General features: G+C 41.3%; 1 protein-coding gene across 1 annotated transcript in view; it reads right to left on the bottom strand.

Annotated features, from left to right (window-relative positions):
* Nucleotides 1–11,068, bottom strand: part of GRIN3A (glutamate ionotropic receptor NMDA type subunit 3A) — a 153,547-nt gene extending 142,479 nt beyond the window's left edge. The window contains exon 1 of the mRNA XM_007456390.1: nucleotides 9,953–11,068. Coding sequence (XP_007456452.1) covers nucleotides 9,953–10,651 — 699 coding nt within the window. The 5' untranslated portion in view covers nucleotides 10,652–11,068. The remainder of the gene's footprint in view (nucleotides 1–9,952) is intronic.
* Between the last annotated feature and the right edge of the window lie 570 nt (nucleotides 11,069–11,638).

Here is an 11,638-nt window from a genome sequence, read left to right as displayed (position 1 = left end):
AGCCTGTGCTCCGCAACGGGAGAGGCCACAACAGTGAGAGGCCCGCGTACCGCAAAAAAAAAAAAAAAAAAAAAAAAAAAAAAAAAAAAAAACTATCTAGCCATTAAAAAAAAAAAAGAAGAATCATTAATGATATGGGAAGATGTTTATAATACATAAGTTAAACAATTTCATAAAATATCATGATCCCAATTTTATAACACATACATATGTCTAGATCTCTGGGCTGTGGGTTTATGGGTGATTTTAATTTTATTCTTTGGCATTTTATTAACTTTAAGAATTATCTACAAAGAACATAATTTTTAATAATCAGAAATAAAGGAACAAATGATGTGCTTAACAATAAAATGGCTACATCTTTTCAAGCTGCATCATAAACCAGAGTGATAGTAAATACAGCTGCTAAAAATAATTATCTATCCTACATTTCTAAAGTTAGTCATTCACATTTTCCTCCCAACCTAGACACACACTCTGAGATATCTTACTTTAAGGTTTATAACTGCAATTATGGTGACAGAACAGCAGAGATTGTTGGATCTTCTTAGAAGGCAGAAGAAGATCTTTTCTTAGATGGACTAACCTAGATTTCCCATAGTCAAAAGACCAAGAAATGGACTAAACGCTGCTTGGAGTCCTTTCCTGCCTTGAGAGGTTGGATTCTTAGGATGCTCTAACTTAAAGCTATATTTTAGAGACCACTAGATGGCGCCCTGTGCCTGCAACCAGGTGAAGGCACGTTGGATTAATTCAGCCTTGCATTTATCATTCATTTTCAGGTATACACGGAAGCATTTCCTTATGTGTATAACACACGATGTGACGTGACTTAAATTAACTCCTTGTATAGCATTAAAACAATAACAGTGCTCTATATGAACCTATTAAATTCACAACACCTAGAAGCAAATTCTTTGCTTAATGGAATCCCTGTTTAAGTACATCTGGTTGGGACTGAACAAATAGAATTCCACAACTGAGCCAGATTGTAATTCTATTAGATAAAGACATGCTGAGCATCTAACTTCTTTTATGGAAATAAAAGTTTTTATTTTTAAACTGGAGAGTATTCACCCAACTTTTGTTTGGCTTTGAGTTGAGGCTTTCAATAGAAAAATACACCAATTGATTGTATGCAGGTTGTGCAGCCATCAAAGTGCTTGATACTGAAAGTTCAGTTAATGACCACCCCTAACTGAGAAGAAAGTAGTGACAACACATGTCTAAGTCATTCCTAAGAATGCTACTGAAAGATCCAGACAGAGTCATTGTCTGGAACTGTACAGGCTTAGCACTTGCAGAGCAATGAAAATATAAAGCTAGACTCAAATACAAAGGAAAATACCACCTTTTAATACAGAAATACCATCAACTCAGAATGTCCATGCTTCAAAAGCCATGTCAACTCTGACTTTTCAGGAAAAAAAAAAAAAAAGATGAATTCCTTTCTCCTGTTCTTTGATGCCATCGTCCAATTGGAGTGACAATAAGGCTTCTTTTACTTGGATCCAAGTGTTTCTAAAAATTTTAAACCATTATCCTTGAGAGAATAAAATATATCAAAATGTTACTCAAGCTTATATGAGGACACCCATGGGGTAGTAGCGCATATGCATTACTTTTATAATCAGAAAAGCGATACACATTTTAAAAGTCCCTGAAAATTGTACGCATCAAACAATTTTGTTATAGTCAGGATTCAACCAAACAGTCTGCCTTATGGATATCCTTTTTTATAATCCTTAGTATATAACAGTGCTACTGTCTAAACTTTGATCTAATAAATGCCACAAGTCAGTTCCATTAGTATGGATAAATCCTGCATGAAAAAAAGGAAACTTCTGAACATTCAATCCATGTCAGGTGAGACTCTCCCCTTTCTAACAACCCCTTTCTCCCCTTCTCCCCCAAGAAGTCTAGACCGTCAACTGTGTCATATTTCTACTGTTCCTTTAGTTCCTAGAAGCCTTCTATGAGAAATCAGGGTAGTAGATAAGACTTGTGAATTCCTCACTAATACCGACAGATAGAAATAGAACACTACTTTTTACCTCTGACATAACTGGTCCAAAGATCCCATCATTTAGAATCCATACCAAAAAAGCAACTAGTTGAAACTGGACCTCAAAGTTCACTTCATTGCTGACCAAATTTGTACATACCTAACCTGAGGTGCACCTCAGTGAGTTGGAATTCTAAGTGGGCTTTCAAAACAGCAGAATCTTTTTTTTTTTCCTTAGGCTTGGTCCACTGGAACCAGATCGCTTAAGCCTAAATATCATATACATACTGAAAATGCATTTAGAAGTACTCTGAAGAGAGCAAGCTAGAATATTTGAGTTCTCATTCTGATTATTTTAGTTTTTTTAGTAAGCTACGTCAACACTATGTGCTAAAAGAATGATCATTAGAATAAGAATACACAGTGCTCTAGGTACTGTGCTTAGAATTTTGCATACATAATATCATCCTCACTGTAACTTTATGAGACAGTCATATTTTGTGGATCAAAAATTGAGGCATAGAGACATCAGGCATGTTTTCTCAAGGAAAGATGTCTAGAAAGTTGTAGAGCTAAGATTCAAACAGGTCTGTGCTTCTCAAAAACCTATTCTCTTCACCCCTACTTTGTATTTCTTCCATCTATATGTTATTATTGTCTGATTTGTAAAATAAATACTGCCTTGCTCACTTCACAAAATAATTGTGAGGATAAAATTGAAATATAGATGTGAAAGGATAAATTTAAACATATACTACAATTAATTTGTTCCTGAAGTCTGTACTTTCATATGAAGTATTAAAAGCACTGGTGAGGAAATTTGAAGGTAACTTGTCTTTTTTTCTCTTATTATTTTTAATTGTGTAATACATACTTATTTTTAGAAAAATATCAATAGAAGCATGCACAGGGGAAATGTGGACTTCTACCATTCAGTTACAATCACATTTAACATTTTTATAAATAAAATTCTAGACTTTATATTTTACAGAAGGTAACACTTTACATGCAATGTATACTTTTTTTTTTTTTTTGCGGTACGCGGGCCTCTCACTGTTCTGGTCTCTCCCGTTGCGGAGCACAGACTCCGGACGCGCAGGCTCAGCGGCCATGGCTCACGGGCCCAGCCGCTCCGCGGCATGTGGGATCTTCCCGGACCGGGGCACAAACCCGTGTCCCCTGCATCGGCAGGCGGACTCTCAACCACTGCGCCACCAGGGAAGCCCCAATGTATACTTTTTATCTCTCTGTGTCAACAAATATTTTCATTTTGAATGGGTATGCAGTATTCCATTGTAAAGATATTGATATATCATGATTCATTTAATTAAACTTTTTTTTATATTTGGTAACAACTTTTTATTCTGAAATAAACACACTTGGTATCAATACTTTATTAAAAAGTATTTGTTAAATAATAAATTTAGAAATACATCTCTGTTTCTCAAGAAAGTTGACAATGAATGTGTCTTGTACAGCTTATCAAAATTTGGTGTTCATCATGGAGGACTTTGAACTATCACGACATGTAAGCCAGAAAACGAAAATTTGTTTAAGAAGTATTGACCTCTACTTCATAATTTAAAAGTCATTGTCAGCAGACTGTGCACTAATATAATGGTTTAATTGGTACAGCAGCAGATGCTACATTTAGATATCATGCTGTAAAGAATGATTTTTCATTTAGATCAAGTGGTTAGTCTTCCAAGTTAATCTTGCACCTTTTTTATTCCACTATTTTTTGTGCATATAAGAAAAATGAAGACAAAGTTAATATGTAATAAACTTCTATTATTGGATATTTAGTGTGAAATATGCTTTAAACCATGGAACCTAGAAGTAGATCTCTCTCTTTTTTCTTTTTTCTGCAGTAATTCAAAAGCAGTGATGGATCCAGTCTGTTCTCGGATTGTAGGCTGACAAATACACTAAAATCAGAAGGAGCTTTTAGTCTGTTTTCCTCTTGGTGATGTCTCACTTCCTACAATGCATAACTCTTTTAGTCCTTTTATGTTGTCTATACATTGTTATTTACCTCACAGGACTGTTAAAAGGATGCTTGCTATAAGCGCATTTGTGAAGGAGCCTTGAAAAGCATACATTCTACAAAAATATGTATGGCTGGGATTTTTCCTAAATCTGTCTCAAATGAAAAGCAATGAGGCATAATTCAGCCTCACTAAAAGAGAAGTCATCCTGCTTAATTCTTTACCACTTGAACCCTTGAAGGCTCATCTCTACAGACAGACCATCCCTGTTCAAGCAGGTATTAGCTTTTCAGGGTCAGAGTTTACTTCAGCTGACACAATACCAGCCCAGGTAAGTAGGATCAACCGACTCCCTCAGTACAGGAGAAACACGGTCTCCCCTGAAAGTGTCTGACTCCTTCACAGTCAGGAGATCTGAAAGTCTAGCTGAGGTGTTAGGTTGAGGGAAGGTGGCTGGCTTACTCCTTGTTTACCTTTTCCCCATTGCTCTCTTCTCCCACCTTCCCGTACAGGAAAGATCTGAGAAAGAAATGAGTGGCTTAAAGATTGCCATTAGTTTGTTATTCATGCATTTACTCAGAAACCAATGTGGCAGATGCTGAGATGTTCTTTCTTCCTTCTTGCCTAGTTTTAGAGATTCTGCATCCCATTTCTAGTGCTGTACTGTTTCTCTACTCTTTTGTGTATGTGAATGGGAGTAGCTAGAGTAGGCAGGAGAAAAGACAATGAGATTCTCATCTCTGCATTTAGTGGCGCCACTAAAGTGTACAATGCCTTGCTATGAGAGCTCCACGTATTTGCCTAGGGCAATGATACTCAAAGTAGCTGGTTTGCAAACTATTGTCTATCCAAGATGAGATAAGGAGCTTGTGCCAGTATGAACCAAATATGAACCAACACACTGCCTTCTTCATTAAGAAAGACTTGCCAAGAAAATAATGTCAGATGAGCCGAACAGTGGGCTTAGTAGTATGGTAGGTGGTGTTGGGGTAGAGAGGTTAGACTGTGTGTCCGTAGTCTCATGAGGAATTTACTATAATTTCTCCTATAGGAGAAATGAGAGACACCAACATTTCTGAAAAACCTTGGGCATCTTTTTGAAGCTTCTATGGCAATACCTAAGGCTCTAGAAACTGCATTGATGATGTGCATTTATAAAGATTTGCCATTGGTATAGAAACAGTACCTATGGCATGTCTTCTAATCCTAGGCAAGGGTGCAAGCTAGTTAGGAACATAGTTCTTTTCGCGGGTGGGTGCTAAACCCACTTACTTTTTTTTTAAGAGAAATAAAATGAGGGAGTGGGTAGAGAGTAAGGTGGAAGATGAAGACATGTTACACTGTGAATCACATTCTATTTTGATTAGTAGCAACTAATGGAGAATTAGTGGTGAATTAAGACTAGAATGATTCTTATCAGATCAAAACCAACACCTCTCTACTGGTTATTTAGCTAATAACACTATAAATTTTTCCAAAATACTTCACTTTCTTATTTGATTCACACAATTCTGTCAGATTGGGAAAGTAACCTTCTTTTGATTGACAAGCCTAGATGCTCACAGATAGAGTCACTAAGATTCCATGGCCAGTAAGAGGCAGAGGTACACTGAGTCTTTTTTTGAGTACTGTTTAATATACCTTCCATTATGTCATGCTCATTTAACCAACATGACTGGAATTTGACTGGAGGTATTCATGAAATAAAATCTAGTGGCACAAAATCCAAGGTGATTTCTGCCACACCAGAAGATAAAACATTAAGGAATTAGACACCAAAATTGGTTTTCAGTTGATTCAATCATAAGTTAACTCCAAGATGTAATAGCCAAGGAGATCAAGACCCAAGATTCTCTGTGACTATTCTATGGCAGGCGCAAAGAAAAGGGGTGTGAGACAGATTAATTGCCCAATGAATGGTGTGTGCTAGTCTCTTCTGCTCTATTTATCTAGAAAAATAAGTAAGCATTATAAACAAAATTCCCAGAATGGAAATAAAAACTTCCAAATTAATCCCAGGTCTCTGTTTTTCAAGAGGAACCTGTAAAAGATCACTGCTAAGAAAAGTTTTGCATCACTTGACATTTAATTTGAAATCATTTATCTTCAAGTCAGCAACAATTAGGTGGTACTATCAGCCATTCATCATGAATTGCAGAATACATTTCCCCCAGAGGAGAAAGAACAGTGCCTTGAATAGAGAAAGTCAAGGAAAACCACCACAGTTGAGAGCAGATGTTTTAAAAATAAATGTCCTTTACTTGTCCCCTCATGAGGCACGTAAGTTATATTGTGATATCACTGCTTTGTCCCTTGTACCATACAAAAGTGGCACCATGCTAGTGAAATTCATAAACAGAATTCAGTACTTGGCCTTGTATTATAAAAATGGACCATCCAAAACACTTATATTTCCATGGGAATAAACATATGCTAATTAGTTAGCATATATGGCTCGTGAGACAGGCACATGGTACATTCAACAAGAGAAGAAAATAATAGTGTGGTCACCTTTTAACTGCATGGGTTTGAATCTAAGCCAATTATATTACTCCATTAACTCTGCCTAATGAAACCAATATGGAATTAACATGAGATACACATTTTAGAAAGAAATGTGTATCTGTCACTACCTCAGTAGGTAAATTTGAGGCATTAACTTTGGAGAAACAATACAAACTCTTAGAAGAAAAAGTAGGGGGAGTGAAGAGAAAGAAAGAACTGGAGGAGCTGAATGTCACTTAAATGTAAATGTTAACTGCATCCATGTGCAGAATCATTATTTGAAGGTCATGGGAACAGAATTTAGTTGGCCTCAAGTGGAGGTTTGGGTGTGATAAAGTCAGAATTTTTGAGGCAGAAGCATGCTTTGACTCTATCCTATATGTAATGTTGTATTAAGCTTTTATTATGTAGTGATAATACACATACGGTTTCCAAAAGTGGGTAGCTCATTTTATTTTAATGGATTTCCCTGATTGAAGGAAGTTGGTTCCTTCCAAGCTGATAAACCTATGTGTTTATGTTTGGAATAAATAGTATACCGAAATAAAACGACTATGCTACTCTCAGGGGTTTGATCATATCAGTGGTATCTCTTTCCATTCAGGAGTTGTGGCAGGATGATATCAAAACCATTATTTACTAGTTAAAGGTTTCATATGAAAGAAATCAGTAGTCCAAAAGAAAGTGGGAGAAAACATTGTGGCTGCTCCTGCTCTAAAAGCAATTTTGATTTGTCTGATTGTGTGGACAAGTCCACTCTCTTCTAGAATCCTTTAATCATGCACTGGCACAGTCAACAAATTAGGTCACTGGGCATAGATTCTAATAAGGACAGTGGCTAAATTAAGTCAATTTGATTTAATGTGTAAAATGACTTCATCATTCTTTTTTATTTAGAAAGTTTAAAAAAAAATCACATCATTGTATTAGAGAAAGGTCCATTTTTCAGAAGCCAGGGGAAGATCAGTTATTATTTTTGCTGAAAGCAATGTTGGTTATATCCTAAAATTACATGTTACAGTGACTTGACATTGAGCTGGACATTTTAAATATAGGACATTATAGAATGACATTTAAATTATATACTAAAAGTAAGACAGGTTAGATATGTTTGAATTTAAAATACAAAGATAAATGAAAGAAAACGTCCTCAGTTGGCCAAACTACATCTGAGTTAATAAAATAATCCCTCCCTTTCAAGATGTGTGCGATGAAAGTAACAATGACAACAGTGATTTAAAATACACTTCTGAATTGAAATACAGAAGTAAATGTGCTTGACATAGTATTTATTTTATTGTCAGCTTGCAAGGGTTGTCCCTGGAGGACTCTTCGTCCTTCAGTGGTCCTAAAGCTTTGAAGTTTACTTATTCTAGATGCTTCTTCACAGTTTCTCTGGTCTCCAAGTTGTAGTGTGCTGTATACTACAAAAATTCATCATGAAGCACAGACAATTTCACTTCTAACTAAGGAACACTAATTTTGGGGAAAATTCTCGCTATTTAAGACTCTTGCCAAACAATCTACAAATGGAAAGGAGTCTGGAGAATGTGAACACTATTGGCATGTATGAAGTATTAGGTAATAAAGAAGCAATGATGAGAAGCCAGTGATGCTGACTCTTGCATTTGTTAGCTCTTATTCTGCATATCTATTAATAATGATATACCTTATGGATGCAATCTCATGTTTATAACACTGGGCATTGGCAGCATTGTGCACCTGTGTTTTCCATGCCTTCCCATCTGCTGCCTGCAGTCATTCAGATTCAGGTGACGGAAATATTTCAGATAAAAGTTAATTAGCCTGTACTCTGCAGATCAAATCTCTACAGTTCAGCATTAAATAGAAATCTTCTGGGCAACTGCTGAAAGTAGCCTGAGGCTGCCCTTCCTAAAATTAAAAATGTAAGGTTCATTTTTCTAGAAAAGAAACCTTTAGTACTCTCTTTATATTTTAAACATAGATTTGATCAAACTTTTCACATATATTCGCTCTTACTCATTTTATTTTTTTATCTCTGTATATATATCGAAAGTGGAAGAGAGATTAGAAATATTTTTTTCCAGCTACAGTGATAGAATGAAAATGATATAGAGTTAGAAATTCTCCCGAGTCTGGACTCTATTGTTAGTACACCAACCAATGTTGATCAAGCCCCAGAACTTTCCTCAGTTTCTCAGTTTTTAAAATGGGACCAACACCAACTACCTATTTGTTTCATAAATACTTTGTGCAAGACTCAATAATGCTTGATATTTTATTAAAAAATGATGCACAAAATGCAGAAAACTCCTATTGCTAAAAGGACCCCACCTTCTCTGTAAATATTTATCTTATTGTCAACAGTTAAGTTCTCAAATAGCTTCCTTTATTGAAACTATATACATATATATATATATTTTGTTAACCCCTAGGAAACTAAATCATTATAGTCTTCTTTACTTCTAGATAATTGGAGCAGAAATGGGCTGAACACAACTAAATATAGCCAGTCTTTGAACCCACATCACATAGAGAGAGAGTAGGGACAAAGAAACAATCCCAAATGAGTCCTCCCATCCATTTTTATGGTATCAGATAATATTTCTATTGCCTTTCAATACCCAAGACTAATTAACCACTCTACCTAATGCTTCTGTACTAATTGCAGATTTCCTGTTTACTCAAAGGAATTCAGAGGGAGGTGTTTTCTTCTTTACACCGTCGCCTAAAGCTCAGGGACATCGTCTAAAGAAGTCGGAAGGGGCAGGTGCTCTTTCCGACAGGTGCTTTTAGAGTTCCTCAGGGGAGTGAAAGCCTCTGGCAGTCTGGGATCTTCTATGCCCATTCCCCGCGCTAGTCACTAGAACCTCGACTGCTCTCCACGCTCCTGAACTTCGACTTCTATTCAATACTTCCATAGGGTTTCCAGTAGGTTTCTCCCAACTGGTCAAAACGTGAAGATTTCGCATATTCTCCCACTTCCCTACTTCCATCTGCTACTCTACCTCTCATTTTATTTCCATCTGCGCTTTATGTTGTTGTTTTTTGTTTTTTTTTTGCAGTACGCGGGCCTCTCACTGTTGTGGCCTCTCCCGTTGCGGAGCACAGGCTCCGGACGCGCAGGCTCAGCGGCCATGGCTCACGGGCCCAGCCGCTCTGCGGCACATGGGATCTTCCCAGACCGGGGCACGAACCCGTGTCCCCTGCATCGGCAGGCGGACTCCCAACCACTGCGCCACCAGGGAAGCCCATCCAGCTGCGCTTTAAAATGTTTTATTTTACTTCTACTGAGATCCTTCTACCTGTAACCTACGGATATGGTCCGATCCTTAAACAATATCAAAGTTGCAAAGCCCCACGACCCTCAGGTCTTCATCCGCGTTCTCTTCCTCCGCCCTCCCTCCGCCCCCGCTACCATCCCGGCCCCCAGCGGTGCCCATCTCCACTCCACGCACCAGACTCCTCTCACCTGACTCTCCCGCGGAAACTCGTGGCGCACGATGCTGATAACTGGAATGTGCAGGACGGAGCTGACCAAGTCGAGCTCCATCATCTCGCCCAGGCCCTGGGGGAAGGCGAGCAGCGCCGATACCCCTTGCACCACCACGGTGTGACACACGCTCTGCAGAAAGGAGAAAGGGTCACTGCTCCACGGCGAGCTAGGGGAGGAGAAGGGCAAGAGCGGCAGATCGCCCAGGCCCGCCTCGATGGCCATCACTACTTCCAAAGACAGGTTGTAGGGCAGCAGCCCTTCCACTCGGTTTAGGTTGTCCACGGCGAAGAGGAGGGCATCCCGAGGCCACAGGGTCTCGGCCCGGTCGCCCTCCCCGGGCTTCCGTGCGCCCGGCCGCCCCCGGCCATACAGGGCGCTCCCCAACCAGCGTGCGCCCGGCGAGGGCGCCGGGGGCCGCCAAGTACCTGGCTCAGGTTCATCTCTCTGGGCGCCTGTCCGGCTGCCGTCCGGGGCGCGGCTGGCCGTGCGGGGGACTGTGGTCCAGGGCTGCAAGTGCACCGCGCCCACCCTCACCGCGTGTCCGATGCGCTTGAGGATCTGACAGGGTTGCGGGTGCGTGGAGGAGCCGGGCACCCCGGCCAGCACCAGTGCGCAGGGCGGCGGCAGCAGCAGACAGACCCTGCTCAGCAGCCACCACAAACTCAACCTCCTCATTACTGAGACCCGCAGGGAGAAAGCGCGCCCCCTCCTGACCCCGGCTCTCCCCCGGGCAGCCTCCGCCTAAGGTCTCCGCCCCCAGGTTCCGCTGGCAGCTCACTCCGCGCGGCGAAGCTGTCCCAGGAGCTGAAGCGGACTCCGGGCCATCCAAGTTGGAACCTAGCGCGCCCTAGGCAGTCTCGGGACCTGCTCCCAAGTCCCACCGCCTCGCATCCTCTGCCCGCCCGGTCCCTGCGCTGAGCGGGGCGGGCGGCGCTGGTCACCCGCGGCTTGGGTGCTTGTTCCCCGCCCGCCCCATCCGCAGGGTGGCTTGGGCACTGCGTCCGGCCCCGCGGGGAAGCAGGACTGAGAAGCGGCTGGGATTCCTAGGGGGCAACGGTGACCGAGGAGGCAAGGTTCTCACTTGGATTCTTTTCTCGCCCAGGCGAGACCCACTTATTTCCTTGGGGTCGCGCAGGAGAAGGCGTTCACGCCCGGGGTGCGGAAAAGCAGCCAAATCCTCCTTGCTCCACCGTCGGCCACCCTCTCGCGGGCTCTCCCAGCGCTGGCTTCATTTTTCTTCTTCCCTCGCTACTTCCTCTCTTCCTTTCTTTCGTCCTCTTTCCGCCCAGTCGCCGCCGCCGCTGGCTTCCTCAGAGGAGCGACACGACTGGCCAGCAAAGGGTGGTTCTGCTGGGAGCGCAAAGTTCTCCCCGCCTCAGCCGGCGTCTCTCTGCTGCTGAGCCCTGGCGCCAGCCTGTCGCTTGGCTGTGCTAGACGCCCACTGTTGGTGAGATTCCCGGGTGGCGCTTCCCGCGCCCCTGGCAAGTTCTCTCCCCTCCAAGGCTAGGGGTCATAGTTTGCAAAATTCCTTGCGACCTAAGAGGAAGAATTCTGGATTCGGAGTGGCGCCCGAGGAATCTGAAATCCAGTAGGTTGAAAGAGGCCGTGATTTTAAGAAGCTTCTCTTCGATGTCTTTCTTTAACGGTTTTTCTAGCCGAGGG

Source organism: Lipotes vexillifer, unplaced genomic scaffold, assembly GCF_000442215.2.
Source record: "Lipotes vexillifer unplaced genomic scaffold, Lipotes_vexillifer_v1.1 scaffold607, whole genome shotgun sequence".
Lineage (NCBI taxonomy): Eukaryota > Metazoa > Chordata > Mammalia > Artiodactyla > Lipotidae > Lipotes > Lipotes vexillifer.
The sequence above is the reverse complement of the archived record's forward strand: the minus strand, read 5'-3'. Positions and strand labels throughout refer to the sequence as shown.